Raw genomic sequence first — 15,978 nt, forward strand, 5'->3', positions numbered from 1 at the left:
TTTTGTATATTTGGGGGGTGGTCATTTATTAATATACAAAGGAAAAGCAGGGAATGGAAAGATTCATTCTTATATTCCTATCAGTTCTTCTTTTTTGGTCCTAGTATTTGACTGAATAAAATTTAAAAAAGGTATAAAATTCTGAAACAAAATTGTATCTATGGGGGAATAACCAAATTAAAATTTTACAATTTATTTATTAGAATATAAAAATAGAAACAAGAGTTTGAGCTCAAAATGACAACTATAGGCTTTAAGTACAGAAAAATCCAATTAAAATAAAAACAGGAAAACAGATCTGAAACCAGCATTTCCAAGTTTTTCTGTTCATAAAACCTGTTTTCTGTTCATCTGGAGAACTTATAAAAATGCACATTCCTAGTCCCACCTCCAGGTATTCTCAGTAGGTCTGAGTTGTTGGCTGGTGTGTGTCAGGGAATCTGCATTTTTAATATGTAGCCCGGGGTGGGGGTTGGGGGGCGCCTGGGTGGCTCAGTTGTTGAGCGTCTGCCTTCAGCTCAGGTCATGATCCCAGGGTCCTGGGATGGAGCCCCACGTCGGGCTCCCTGCTCTGCTGGAAGCCTGCTTCTCCCTCTCCCACTTACCCTGCTGGTGTTCCCTCTCTCACTATATCTCTCTCTGTCAAATTAATTAATTAATTAATTTAAAAAAAAGTAGCTCAGGGGATTCTGAGTGGTCTGAGCACCACATTTTGGGAATCACCTCTCTAGCTCATAACAAGTGTATTAGCTTCCTATTGCTGTTACAACAAATTACCACAACCTTAGTGGCTTAAAATAACACATTTATTAACTTAAAACTGGACTTGCTGGGCCAAGGTCAGAGTGTCAGCAGGGCACATTCTTTCTCATGGTTCCAAGGGGAGTGGAGTCTGTTTCCGTGCCTTTTTCACCTTCCAGTGGCCACCTGCATCCTGTTGCTCTCAGCTCCCTCCTCGAATCACTCTGCTCTCTGCTTTCAGGTCACACGTACTGATGCTGACCCTCCCGCCTCCCTCTGACAAGGATTCTTGTGATTACATTTAGGGCTCTTGCATATCATGCAGGATAATCTCCCCATTTTACGATCCTTCACTTAATCATATTTGCAAAATCCCTTTTACCACCTAAGGTAGCATATTTACAGGTTCCAGGGATCAGGACGTGGCCATCCCTTGGGGCCACTATTCAGTCTATCACAACAAGATAACAGAATTCTAGAACATTAACAGTCCTCTCCACCTCTTTCCATTTGTAATAAGGGCACTGAGCCTTAGGAGAACTGACTTGCTTAAAGTCACATAGCACGCTGGTTACAAAGCTAAAGTGTAGCGAGCACCTGTGAACATAGCCCAGGAACGCGGCCCGGTTCTGGCACACCGTTAAACTGTATAAGGATCAGAGAGTTTATGTAGATGGCAACCACCAGTTGAAAGTTAAAAAATAAAAAGAAGTAAAAGGAAAAGTTCTGGAGGATGGTAAAAGGAACGGGTAGCTTCTTTACCCGTCTGAGTTGGCTTCCAGGAAGGGATAGAAAAAAATTAAGAAAAAAGAAAGGTCCAGTTAAATAGTCCCTGCCTTGTTTGTAACATTTTTTCGGAAGAGTTACTTAGCATTTTCCCTTAAACTCATGTGTACTATAGGATATTTAATCCAAAAACCATTTTCCGAGCTTCTGTGAGACCTTCTGATAATCTTTTTCTTCCTGGTTCTCTGTTTTCCCAGAGGACGAAGAGCAAGGAGCATAGGAGACTCCCCGTGCCTTTTGGCTCACAGGTGGGATGAGTCAGGCCAGACAGCGGTCTCAGGTGCCACAGTGACCTCCTGGATGGTCATTTTGGCCAATAAATTGGACTGTTAAGAGATTCACTTGGATCATTCCCATTCACGGTGCTGGCTGGCTAGGCAAGGCTTAGAAAAATGTGTGATTGGACAGGATTAAGAGAGAAGGGTTTTTCCCTCCTGCCTCTTAAAAGAATATAACAGTTACCTTTTAAAACTCATAAACTCTGAGTTACATGTTTATTTTGATAGAATGATGCTCTCTCTGACCCTTTTAAGTTGGTAAGACATTTAATTATTCATCATGTTGTTTTCCTATCAAATGGTTTTGTGGTTTATTGATAATGTCTAAATTTCAATGCTGGTGACAGCTCATACTATAAAACTAATTGAAAGTATTGGCATTTCCCCAATTAGACGGTGGTTAAGTACATAATAGAGAGGTTTATTATGGAGTTGCTGTCCAAGCTCCAGGAGAACAAACTGAGAATATCATCAGCCACGCACTTCAAAACTTGACACAAGTGGAATAATGGCTTTGGAGGTTTATTCCATTTTCCTAATAACCAGCCAGTCGCTGTGGTCTTCGGGGAGTCAGCGCTGAAAGGCTGTGCATGATGTGAATCTAAAACCCCTATAAGATAGGGTCAGTAGTCAGAGCTCTTAAGACATAGTCTGAATGCCCTTAAGATTTTTCCCTCTGTAACTGCCTACGTGTAGTTTATAGCATCATTTGCCAAGGTGATGTGTATTTCCTTAAATGATTAAACATATAAGGAATAATTTCCTTTTCTCATTTAAAAAATTGTCCAGGTGGCCGAAGAACATCACTCTTTGGCTCTACAGAGAAAATGCCTGCTGTCCTGGTTCCAGTATAGTCAGGAAATCCTGGCTAGGAACACAGCCCGGGCCGATCAACTCTATTGCCAAATATTGCTTAGGAGAGTTATCCGGAGCTGGCAACAGGTAAGGCCACAGAGAAGGAAGCTTTAAATATATGTCTCTGCTCAATCCTATGTAAGAAAATTAGATGCAATCCAGATGTCCATAACCATTGTTTTTTCAAGAACAATATAGAATAGTCAATCCAGTTCCTTGCTTTGAAATGAATATGAAAATGTCACATCACTTCTTTCTTAGTATAAAACATTTTTCACAGTGTCCATAAACTGTTCATAAACTGTAATGTATCATTACATTAGCTTTTGTTTTTATACTCATTTCTTGTTTCTTGTCCCATAATTGCTCAAGTAATTTTGTTAGAAACCTACCCCCTCAGGCTTAGAACTGTTTCCACACCTCTGGCTCCATTGTTTTTTTTTATACATTGCAGAGGATATTATCTTGGCTGCCATGTTATCTTTTTCTCTTTATGCCCCCAGTGTCCTTTGTTCTTTTGTATTGGTTGCAGTTCTCTTTTGTACTGTTTATTTGCTCTAATTCTTTGTCTACGACATTGTTTGTCTCACTTCTGTTCCTGCCCTCATCCCCAGTACCTGACTGATATGGAGGAAGAAGTACAAAAACTGCGGGTGCATCTTCTTCAGAAGAAGATATTCAGGGCCTGGTTTAACATGGTCAGGGAGGCCAAGACCGATTCCCAGAGCAAGCGTGAGATTGCAGGGCAACATCATGACAGGTGAGTTTCCAATCTCTGAGGAAACTCACTCAGACTTCACAACCCTTCCGCAGCATATTCTATGCCCAGAATATGGCTGAAAGATGAGGTGGGGGCTGGGAGATCTGGGTAGTAAAACATATACCAGACAGCGGGGAGAGTCCCAGCTCACGCACTGACTACGTGGAAACCCCTGGAACTCCAGGGTCCCCATCTTAAAAGGGGGAGGAGGATGCCTGCCCTTCCTGCCTCACAGGGGCTGTCCAGAGGGTAAAAAGATGAGAAATACATGAATCACACCTGAGCAAAGTGTACTGTCTGTTAGTCATACAGGTTTATCTTTGAAGTTCAGTTGTTAACATTTATTGTGAAATATAACACAAATACAGAAAAGTACTTAAATCATACAGAAACAGCCTAATGAATTACTGTCAAGTGGACACCCATGTCAGCACCACTGAGGTCAATGTTTTTTTTCTTGGATTTCTAATTTTAAATATTTTGGAAAGACATGTTCTAAATTTCATTACATACTTCCCCTTGCAAGTAAACAAACAATCTGTGTTTCGATGATCAGTAGTCATTGCTTATGGAGCATGACGTGGTGGGCATATGCCTCCAAGCTCTGAGGCGGGAAGACTGCAGTTTAGGTGGAGAAGGGACCCCTTCCTCACTACACCCAGATTAATTTTTGGTTGCTGTGTTTTCATTTGTGTGTATGTGCCTGTGCTAATGTCTGGTGTTTATGAAAGTGTTCCTCTCTTGCCACTAAGGTGTCGCCACCACCAGCAAACCCTGCTCACCCTTGCTTGCTTTACAGGTTACTGAAATCTGCGGGCTGGGAAAACGATAAGCAAGTTGATTCTAATTTGATCTAGAAGAAAATAAGCAATGAGTGAGGGTACTCAGAGGACTTGTCTTTGAATAAATGCTTCACTTTGAAGGTTGAAGTTTGAGACTCAGGGTCTGTGTGTGACCCTGCACAGATAACCTTTCAGAGCCTCCCCATTCCTCTTTTGGAAAATGAGGATAACAACAGAACCAATCTTAGGGCGTTGTTGAGAAGACTAAACAGGGTAACACAATACCTCACTCGACACATGCTTAGCCCCCAAATAAGAGCTACTTTTTGTTTACTGTCATTGTTTAAGTGTTGTTAAACATCCTGTCTGCCCACCTCTACTTTCTTTCTGTTTCTCAGCTGCTGTGTACAGACTGAGAGACGCCCTGGGGCGGCTGCCCGATGTGGCACAGGACAGCTTGACAGGGCTTTCATACACGCCAGAGAGGAGGGGGCCGAGTGAGGAATTTCATTTTCAGGCAAGCACACTGAAGCTACAAGCAGGTCGGTTGCCCAAGGTACACAAATAACAAATGGTGGTGCCTGGGCAATAAACATAGAGGTGCTTATATTTTTTCAAATTCGTGTTTCTATATTCTTTGAGTAAATACCCAGTGGAATTATTGGATCATAGGGTAGTTCCATTTTTAATTTTCTGAGGAACCTCCATCGTTCTCCACAGCAGCTGCATCAGTTTGCATTCCCACCAACAGTACACAAGGGTTCCTTTTTCTCCACATCCTTGCCAACACTTGTTATTTCTTAGGGTTTTGATTTGCATTTCCCTGATGATGAGTGATGTTGAGCATCTTATCATGCGCTGGCTGGCCATCTGTATGTCTTCTCTGGAGAAATATGTCTTCATGTCTTCTGCCCATTTTTTAATTGGATTGTTTTTTTGTGTTGAGTTGTGTAAGTTCTTTATATATTTTGGATACTAACCCCTCATTGGATATATCATTTGCAAATAGCTTCTCCATTTTGTAGGCTGTCTTTTTTTGTTCTGTTGATTGTTTCCTTTGCAGAAGCTTTTTATTTTGATACAGTCCCAATAGTTTATTTTTGCTTTTGTTTCCCTTGCCTTAGGAAACCTATCTAGAAAAATGTTGCTATGGCTGATGTCCAAGAAATTACAGCCTATACTCTCTTTTAGGATTTACATGGTTTTAATTCTCACATTTAGGTCTTTAAATATGTTAAGTTTTTCTGTATGGTGTACTAAGAAAGTGGTCCAGTTTCTCTCTTTTGCATATAGCTGTCTGGTTTACCCAACACATTTGTTGAACAGACTGTCCTTTTCCCATTGCATATTCTTACCTCCTTTGTTGAAAATTAATTGCCCATATAATCATGGGTTTATTTCTGAGCTCTCTATTCTAGTCCATTGATCAGCATGTCTTTTTTTGTGCTCTTGCCATTCTGTTTTGATTACCACAGCTTTGTAGTATATCTTGAAATCTGGGACTGTGATACCTCCAGTTTTGTTCTTCTTCAAGACTGCTTTCACTATTTGGAGTTTTTTGTGGTTCCATACCAATTTAGGATTATTTGTTCTGGTTCTGTGAAAAATGCTATTGGTATTCTGATAGGGATTGCATTAAATCTGTAGATTAACTGAGTTGTATGGACATTTTAACAATATCTGTTCTCCCAATCTATGAGCTTGGGATATCTTTCCATTTGTTTGCATCATCTTCCATTTCTTTCATCAATGTTTTATAATTTTCAGAGCAAAAGTCTTTCACCTCCTTAAAGTTATTCCTAGGGATTTTATTATTTTTGGTGCACTTGTAAATGGAACTGTTTTCTTAATTTCTCTTTCTGTTAATTCATTACTGGTGTATAGAAATGCAATGGACTTATGTATATTGAATTTGTATCCTGCAACCTTATGAATTCATTTATTCTACTAATTTTTTGGTGGAGTCTTTAGGGCTTTCTATAGTATCATGCCATCTGCAAATAGTGAAAGTTTTACCTTCTGCCTTACCAATTTGGATGATTTTTATTTCTTTTTCTTGTCTGATTGCTATGGCTAGGACTTCCAGTATTATGTTGAATAAAAATGGTGAGAGTGGGGCATCCTTGTCTTGTTCCTGATAAGGGGGGAAGCTCTCCATCTTTCGCCACTGAGTATGATGTTAGCTGTGGGTTTTTCATGTATGGCCTTTTGTTCTTTCTTTCTCTCTTTCCTTCGTATCTGGCCTTTATTATGTTGAGGTATGTTCCCTCTAAACCTACTTTGTGGAGAGTTTTTATCATGAATGGATGTTGTACATTGTCAAATGCTTTTTCTGCATCTACTGAAATGATCATTTCTCTTGTTGATGTATCACATTGATTTGTGAATATTGAACCACCCTTGCATCCCAGGAATAAATCGCACTTGATTGTGGTGAATGATTCTTTTAATGTATTGTTGGATTAGGTTTACTAGTATTTTGTTGAGGATTTTTGTGTCTGTGTTCATTAGAGATATTGGCCTGTAGGTCTTTTTGTTTTTTTTGTTTTTTTTGTTTTTTTTAAAGACTTTATTTATTTGAGAGAGAGAGAATGAGAGATAGAGAGCACGAGAGGGAAGAGGGTCAGAGGGAGAAGCAGACTCCCTGCTGAGCAGGGAGCCCGATGTGGGACTCGATCCCGGGACTCCAGGATCATGACCTGAGCCAAAGGCAGTCGCTTAACCAACTGAGCCACCCAGGCGCCCTGTAGGTCTCTTTTTTGTAGTGCCTTTTTTTTTTTAAGTTGGCTCCATGCCCAGCTTGAAGGCCAATGTGGGGATTGAACTCACAACCCTGAGATCAAGAGTCAGATGCTTAACCAACTGAGCCCCCAGGCACCACTTTCTTATAGTGTGTTTATCTGGTTTTGGTATTGGGGTAATGCTGGCCTCATATAGAATGAATTTGGAAGCTTTCCTTCCTCTACTTTTTTTTTTTTAATTTATTTGTCAGAGAGCACAGCAGGGGGAGTGGCAGACAGGGAGAAGCAGGCTCCCTGTTGAGCAAAAGCCTGATGCAGGACTTGATCCCAGGACCCCAGGATCATGACTCAAGCTGAAGGTAGGTGCTTAACCAACTGAGCCACCCAGGCGTCCCCTCCTACTACTTTTTGGAATAGATTGAGAAGAATAGATCTTAACTCCTCTTTAAATGTTTGGTCAGGGCTCCTGGGTGGCTCAGATGGTTGGGCGTCTGCCTTTGGCTCGGGTCATGATCCCAGGGTCCTGGGGTTGAGGCCCACGTCAGGCTCCCTGTTCGGCGGGGAGCCTGCTTCTCCCTCTCCCTCTGCTTCTCCCCCTGCTCATGCTCACTCTCTCTGTATCTCTGTGTCTCGAACGAATAAGTAAAAAAAAAAAAATTAAATGTTTGGTCAAACTCACTTGTGAAGCCATCTGGTCCTGGACTTTCGTTTGTTGGGAGTTTTGTGGTTACTGATCCAATTTGATTGTTGGTAACTGGTCTGTTCGAATTTTCTATTTCTTCCTGGTTCAGTTTTGGGAGGTTATATGTTTCTAGGAATTTATCCATTTCTTCTAGGTTGTCCAATTTGTTGGCATAGAGCGTTTCATAATATTCTCTTACAATCCTTTGTATTTCTGTGGTGTTGGTTATTATTTCTCCTCTTTCATTTTTTTTTAAGGTTGTTTTTTTATTCATTTGAGAGAGAGAGTGCATGAGCAGGGGGGAGGGGCAGAGGGAAAAGCAGACTCCTCACTGAGCAGGGAGCCCAATGCGGGGCTTGATCCCAGGACCCTGGGATCATGACATGAGCTGAAGGCAGACGCTTAACTGAGCCACCCAGGCACCCCCTCTTTCACTTCTGAGTCCTATTTTTTTTGTTGATGAGTCTGGCTAAAGGTTTAGCAATTTTGTTGATCTTTTCAAAGAACCAGCTCCTGGTTTCATTGATCTGTTCTATTGTGGTCTTTTTTGTTTCATTTTTGTTTTTAGCTTCAATTTTGTTTATTTCTGTTCTAGTCTTATTTCCTTCCTTCTACTGGTTTTGGGTTTTGTTTTTTCTTTTTCTAGCTCCTTTAGGTATAAGGTTAGTTTTGAGGTTTTTCTTCTTGAGGTAGGCCTGTGTTGCCATAAACTTCCCTCTTGGAACAGCTCTGCCCATAAACCAAAGATTTTGGACCATTTTATTTTCATTTTCATTTGCCTCCATGTATTTTTTGACTTCCTGTTTGATTTCTTGGCTGACCCATTCATTGTTTAGTAGAATGTTATTCAACCTCCATGTATTTGTGTTATTTCCAGATTTTTTTCTTACGAATGATTTCTAGTTTCATGGTATTGTGGTCAGAAAAGATGCATGGTATAACTCTGATCTTTCTGGATTTGTTGAGATTTGGTCTGTGTCCTAACATCTGATCTGTTCTGAGAATGTTCCATGTGCACTTGAAAAGAATGTGTATTCTGCTATTTTAGGATGGAATGTTCTGAATATATCTGTTAGATCCATCTGGTCCAATGTGTCATTCCAATCTATTGTTTCCTTGTTGATTTTCTGTTTGGATGATCTATCCATTGATATAAATGGGATGTTAGAGTGTCCTACTATTATTGCTATTACTATTGATTACTTCCTTTATGTTTACTGGCTGCTTTATGTATTCGGGTGCTCTCATGTTGGGTGCATAGTCATTTACAATTGTTATATCTTCTTGTTAGACTGTTCCCTTTACAATTATGTAGTAATTGTAATTGACAAATCTACTTTGTCTCTTTTTACACCAAAACACATAGTAATTAAAATGGCAAAAAGGTAGTGATAGAGAGTTTTAAGAGCAGCAAGAGAAAACAGTTACATACAAAGGAAACCCTATAAGGCTATCAGCTGATTTTTCAGCAACATTTGCAGACCAGAAGGGAGTGACATGATATATTCAATGTGCTGAAAGAAAAAAAATTGCAACCACAAATATTCTATCCAGCAAGGTTATCTTTCAGAATAGGAGACAGTTTCCCAGACAAACAAAAATTAAAGAAATTCACCACCACTAAACTAGCCTTACAAAAAATGTTAAAGGGGACTCTTTTTTTTTTAAGATTTTATTTATTTATTTGAGAGAGAGAGCACATGAGAGGGGGAAGGATCAGAGGGAGAAGCAGACTCCCCGCTGAGCAGGGAGCCTGATGCAGGACTCGATCCCGGGACTCCAGGATCATGACCTGAGCTGAAGGCAGTCGCTTAACCAACTGAGCCACCCAGGCACCCTAAAGGGGACTCTTTGAGTGGAAAGGAAAGACCATAATCAGGAGTAAGAAAAGTAGGAAGCATAAAAGCAGTAAAATTAAGTATATCTATAAAAATTGGTCAAGAGACTCACAAAATAAAAGAATATAAAGTATGATACCATATACCTAAAACATGGTGGTTGGGGGAAGCAGGGAGTAAAAATTTGGTGCCTTTATAATGGGTTCAAATTTAAACAGCCATCAACTTAATATAGACCACTATATGCAGAAGATGTTATATGTAAACCTAATGGTAACCACGAATCAAAAACCTTTAATAGATATGGAAAAAATAAAGAGAATCTAAGTATATCACTAAAGCAAGCCAGCAAACCATGAGAGAAGAGCAAGAGAAGAAAGGAGCAAAGAACTACAAAAACAACCATGAAACAATGGCAATAGGCACATACCTATCAAATTACTTTGAATGTAATGGACTATATGCTCCAATCAAAAGACATAGGATGACAGAATGGAAAACAAAGCAAGACCCATCTATATGCTGCCTACAAGAGACTCATTTCAGACCAAAAGACACCTAAAGATTGAAAGTAAGGGGATGGAGAAACATTTATCATGCAAAAGGAAGTGAAAAGAAAACCGGGGTAGAAATACTTATGTCAGACAAAATACATTTTATTTCTTTTTTTTTAAAGATTTTATTTATTCATTTGACAGAGAGAGAGACAGTGAGAGAGGGAACACAAGCAGGGGGAGTGGGAGAGGGAGAAGCAGGCTCCCCGCTGAGCAGGGAGCCTGACACGGGGCTTGATCCCAGGACCCCGGGATCATGACCTGAGCCGAAGGCAGATGCTTGACTGACTGAGCCACCCAGGCGCCCCACAAAATACATTTTAAAACAAAGACTCTAACAAGCGACAAAGAAATACTTCTTATATTTCCAATATTGCCTTGGTACTATATTTCTGAAGCATTTTGTAGTCATAGGTCCCTTCACAGTAATAAATCACATACCAAGACCCCCAAAAATGCACCTATGCACATCCCATACAGTGTTACATAAAATGTCAAGGAGTTTGTGGACCACAGGGTAAGAACTCTCATGTTGTGACTTAAATCACATTTATTACATAATACATCCATAGCTCATCTATCAAATCATATTTGCCAAGCATAAAAAATAATAACATGGTATCTGGCTCATAATTCAGTAGAAAGGTAACAGATTAGAGGGGCGCCTGGATGGCTCAGTCGTTAAGCGTCTGCCTTCAGCTCCGGTCATGATCCCAGAGTCCAGGGATCGAGCCCCATATCGGGCTCCCTGCCCCACGGGAAGCCGGCTTCTCCCTCTCCCACTCCCCCTGCTTGTGTTCCCTCTCTTGCTGTGTCTCTGTCAAATAAGTAAATAAAATCTTTAAAAAAAAAAAAAAAGGTAACAGATTAGATACATACTTATACACATACCCTAAGTAAGTACCAAACCAGTGATTGTGACCACATGCTGTAGGAGTTCAGAGGAAGGAAAGATAAATGCAGGCAATGATGGTCTAGGAAGATTTCCTCTAGCGGGGGCAGAGCATTTCCATCAGGGGAGAAGAGTAGGAGATGAAATGTAGAAGTCAAAAGTGGAGGGGTAGCCAGGAGAAAGATGTGAACAGAGATAAGAGTGGGAGACAGGCAAGGACTGAGTGGGCAGATAGTCGAGGACAGTGGCTCTAAGTGGAGGCCTGGATGGACAAAGGAAGAAAGCAAATGAAGCAGCTGCACTCCTTGTAGCCTTTTAGTTTTTAACTTCCAGCAACAAAAATCAACATTATCAGAAATAGCAAACCACCATCAGCCATAGAGTTAATGGGGACTGTGATGCATTCCAGGGTTTCATGAGAAGGTCAAGAAGCTAGAAGAAATCCCATCTGTGCCTCGAGTTGTGAAAATATAAACTTAGCTACTCTGCATTTTTGTTTCAGCAACATAACTCTGCTTATAATTCCTTACACACACCATGCTATTCTAGCCTGTTTTGCCTTTACTCAAGACATACCCTCTTCTAGGAAAGCCTTTTGTCTGACAAAAATTCAGTTCAGATAATCTTTCAAAAACTTGTGATGTCCCTCACCACCAGACTGGAGAAGTACCCAGTGCTTATCTCCACCGTGACAGCTCCTCACTGCATTGAAGTGATCTGTTCACCGGGGTAACTCCGTCTGTGGGCAGAGACTATCTGGCTTACCTTCACATCCCTAGTGTGCGGGTAGTTGGTTATCCTAAAAGGCCACTGCATGTCTCCCCTCTGACAGCAGATAATCCTTGCTTCTACTTGTGATTCTCCAGAACCGTTGATTCCAGAACCTGGACATTAGGGTAATCTTTTCTCAACTAAAATTCAAGGGTGGTGGTGTTCATTGTTGGAGGTGATGTTACCAGTGGCGTTTTAAACAGTATACACAAGCACACCTCAGAGATACTGTGGGCTCAGTTCCAGACCACTGCAGTAAAGCGAATGTCGTAATTAGTGAGTCGAGTGAATTTTTATTTCCCAGTACTCATAAAAGTTATGTTCATACTATACTATTAAATGTACATTAGAATTATTTTAAAAAACAATGTACTTACCTTAATTTTTTATTGCTAAAAAGGCTAACCATCATCTGAGCTTTCAGGAAGGTCTTGCCTTGATGTAACTGACTGCTGACTGATTAGGAGGGTGATTGCTGAAGGTTGAGGTGGCCGCAGCAATCTCTTTAAAAAGACAACAGTGAAGTTGACTGCACCGATTGACTCTTCCTTTCACAATTTCTCTGTAGTATATGATACTGTTTGGTAGCATTTTACCCACAGTAGAACTTCTTCTAAAATTGGAGTCAATCCTCTCATCCCTTGTTGCTGCTTTATCAACTAAGTTTATGTAATATTCTAAATCCTTTGTTGTCATTTCAACAATCTTCCCCAGGAGTCGATCGCCTCTCAAGAAACCACTTTCTTTGCTCAGCCATAAGAAGCAACCATTCGTCCATTAAAGTTGTATCATGAGATTGCAGCAGTTCCATCCCATCTTCAGGCTCCACTTCTAATTCTAGTTCTCTTGCTGTTTCCCCCACATTTGCACTTACTTCCTCCATTCCAGTCTGGAACCCATCAACCCATGATGGTTGGAATCGACTTCTTCTTCACTCCTGTGTATGTTGATATTTTGACCTCTTCCCGTGAATCATGAATGTTCTTAATGACATCTAGAATGGTGAATCCTTTCCATAAGTTTTTCAATTTACTTTGCCCAGATGCATCAGAAGAATCACTATATAGAGAGGTATAGCCCTAAGAAATGTATTTCTTAAATGATAAAGACTTGAAAGTCAAAATGACTCCTTGATCCATGGGTTGCGGAATAGATATTGTGCCAGCAGGCATGAAAACAATCTCATTGTCCATCTCCATCAGAGCTCCTGGGCGACCAAGTGCATAGTCAGTGAGCAGTCCAATTTTGCAAGGAATCTTTTCTTTCTGAGCAATAGGTCTCAACAGTGCGCTTAAGATAGTAAACCATGTTGTAAACAAATGTGCTGTCATCCAGGCTTTATTGCTCCATTTATAGAGCACGGGCAGAGTGGATTTAGCAGAATTCTTAAGGGCCCTGATTTTTGGAATGGTCAAGGAGCACTGGCTTCAACTTCAAGTCACCAGCTGCCTTAGCCCCTAACAAGAGAATCAGGCTGTCCTTTGAAGCTTTGAAGCCAGGCACTGACTTCTCTCTAAGAAAGTCTTAAATGGCATCATCTTCCACAATAAAACTGTTTCATCTACAGTGAAAACCTGTTGTGCAGTGTAGCCACCGCCATGAATTATCTTGGCTGGATCTTCTGGAGAACCTGCTGCTTTCCCTTCACTTTTATGTTACGGAGATGGTTATTTCCTTAAACCTCATGAACCACCTCTGCTAGCTTCCAGCTTTTCTGCACCTTCTTCATCTCTCAGCCTTTCTAGAATTGAAGAGTTAGGGCCTTGCTCTGGATTAGGCTTTGGCTGAAGAGAATGTCATGGCTGGTTTGATCGTCTATCCAGACTATTCAGACTTTCTCCCTATCGGCAATAAGGCTGTTTTGCTTTCTTAGTATTTGTATGTTCACTGGACTAGCACTTTTAATTTCCTTCAGGAACCTTTCCTTTGCATTCACAGTTTGACTTTTTGGCAAAAGATGCCTAGCTTTTGGCCTGTCTTGGCTTTTGACATGCCTTCCTCACTAAGCTTAATCATTTCTAGCTTTTGATTTAAAGTGAGAGACATGTGACTCTTCCTTTCACTTGAACACACAGAAGCCACTGCAGGGTTATTAACTCACCTAATTTCAATCCTAATTTCAGTTATCATTGTGTCTCAGGGAATACGGAGGCCTGAGGAGAGGGAGAGAGATGGAATGGCTAGTCAAGCAGTCAGGACACACACATTTATCAGTTAAGTTTGCTGTCTCATATGGGCGTGGTTCATGCCTCAAACAGTTACAATGTTCACATTAAAGGTCACTGATCCCAGATCACCGTAACAAATACCATGATAATGAAAATGTTGGAAATATTGCGAGAATTACCAAAATGCAACATAGAAACACGAAGTAAGCAGATGCTATTGGGAAAGGTGGTGCCGACAGACTCGCTCAGTGCAGGGTTGCTACATACCTTCAGTTTATAAAAAAGGCAGTATCTGCGAAGTGCACTACGGGAGGTAGGTCCATAAGTCTGTAAGTACCTGGGCCTCAGTGCCTGTAACTGTGGTGCTGCATTTGCTTCTCCAACATCTTTGCCTTGAGGGCTTTGGCTGCTGGAGCCTTTGGTCCACTGGTCCTGTCTTGAGCACAAGACGCAGGCTGTGATCAGATCACCTGGGGGTGTCTCATGGCCTGCGTGTTCAGAGGCCCCTGGGTGCTCTGCCCAAATGTCACCTCACAGAGGGTTTCCCTGATCGCCTGATGGAAAATAAAAATGACCTAGCAGTCCCTCCATCCTGTTTCGCCGCTGTATTTTCTTCATTAGCATTTCTCACTGTCCCATTTCCAATTTGATCTCCGTATCTTTTATCACTGTGTTCAAAGAATTCTTCTACAGTTTTTAATGTACTTCAGATGGAAAGTCAACCTTTCCATCGAGTTTAACTTTTCTTCCTTTTCTGTTTAAAGGAGGACTCTCTGGATCACATTTGAGACATGGAAGAAGTTTGTAAAATTTATGAAAGAGGAAAGAATAAAAGAAGAAAGGCGAGAGCAACTCCGCCGGAAGGTGGCTGAAATTCTCCCAGACTTCCAGGCGCTTGCGCCGCGCTGAGCCCGGGTGCGGCAGTGGCGGCGGACACTGGCGCTGAGAGCGGGTGCCGCGTGTGGGCCGGGCGTCCGCACGCAAACACCTGCTCTGTGGCCTGCTGGGCACTTCTTGGATCAAAGGGCCTCTCTGGGGAATTTTTACTTCCTTCTTTGTTGGATTGCTAATTAGTTCACTAGAGCATTTATCACAGCAGGATCAAAGAACAGTGTAAAGCTCAACTATTCAAATGCATCCTATATATTTTTAGCATCAGAAATTTTTAAAGAGTACAAGTGTTTGCTTGCCTGAGTCTCTGAAAGAAAATGTGTCCCTATAGTTTAACATATGAGTTGTTGACAAATGTTAACTTAATAGAAATTAAAGGCAGTGAGTACACAGAAAAGGAGTCACAGGTGGTCCGTGATCTAGTACCGTAGCATCGGCAAGAGGCCCTCTGCCCGACGCCATCCTTTGTGCCCACCCTGCCGGAGAGCCGCATCTCAAATGGAACCCAGTGCAGCTGCTGCAAAGGGCAGCAATTGTCTCCTCATTGCAAGGCAACTCTGGCACCAAAGATCCTTCTCTTCAGTGCATCCTGACAGGCATGAAGGGAAATCCAGAAGTTAATGACTCTCTCAGGGGCAGTCCAGCAGTTCGTTAAAACGTCTGCATGCTTCCAACTACAGCTTCTAAATAATACACTCCGTCTCTCTTCTAGTCCTCCGCTCGGTTTGATCCACATAACGAGATGAATTCAAAGAACGATTTTAAGGTGCAGATGACTATAGAGACTGGCAAAATGCTCTTCTATGAATTGTCTGAATTACCTGCTAGAAAAAAATTTTTCATTACAAAATACATGTTCGTTATAACAAATCTAAGTAATAAGTGCACCCGGTAGAACAAGAAAGTCCCTTGCAGCCCTGAGGTAACTGCTAGTAGTTGCTAGGTTGAAAATTCGAGTTGGTAAGATAAAGTTCAATATGTGTTCAATAAATTGTTGTTGTCCTTACTTCCTAGAAGGGATATCCAGCTCCACCACCTGCACAATGATTTACATCCTTTTTCTGTGGAACATGTGTGAGGATTTACTCAGAAATGACAAAACACCCTAAATTGAACTTTATTCCTTCTACAGTGTCCCTGTCCCCACATCTCTTTTCCTTTAATATGATTATACAGTTGTCATCTAAAAACTCTTTTTAAGACTAAGCCGCTTAGTCTTAAATCCCATAAAGCTTAAGT

General features: G+C 41.1%; 1 protein-coding gene across 6 annotated transcripts in view; it reads left to right on the forward strand.

The window, feature by feature from the left end:
* CCDC191 (coiled-coil domain containing 191) overlaps nucleotides 1-15,716 on the forward strand; it is an 89,076-nt gene extending 73,360 nt beyond the window's left edge. For 4 of the 6 annotated variants that reach the window (XM_027585268.2, XM_027585265.2, XM_027585267.2 and 1 more), the window contains 3 exons: nucleotides 2,595-2,747; nucleotides 3,275-3,420; nucleotides 14,613-15,716. In XM_027585268.2, the coding sequence (XP_027441069.2) occupies nucleotides 2,595-2,747; nucleotides 3,275-3,420; nucleotides 14,613-14,757 (444 nt within the window). In that variant the 3' untranslated portion in view covers nucleotides 14,758-15,716. Of the gene's footprint in view, nucleotides 1-2,594; nucleotides 2,748-3,274; nucleotides 3,421-4,600; nucleotides 4,728-14,612 lie in introns of those variants that run through there. The other 2 variants (XM_027585266.2, XM_027585270.2) reach the window with 2 other exon arrangements.
* Nucleotides 15,717-15,978: the final 262 nt, after the last annotated feature.

This window comes from Zalophus californianus, chromosome 1, assembly GCF_009762305.2.
Source record: "Zalophus californianus isolate mZalCal1 chromosome 1, mZalCal1.pri.v2, whole genome shotgun sequence".
NCBI lineage: Eukaryota > Metazoa > Chordata > Mammalia > Carnivora > Otariidae > Zalophus > Zalophus californianus.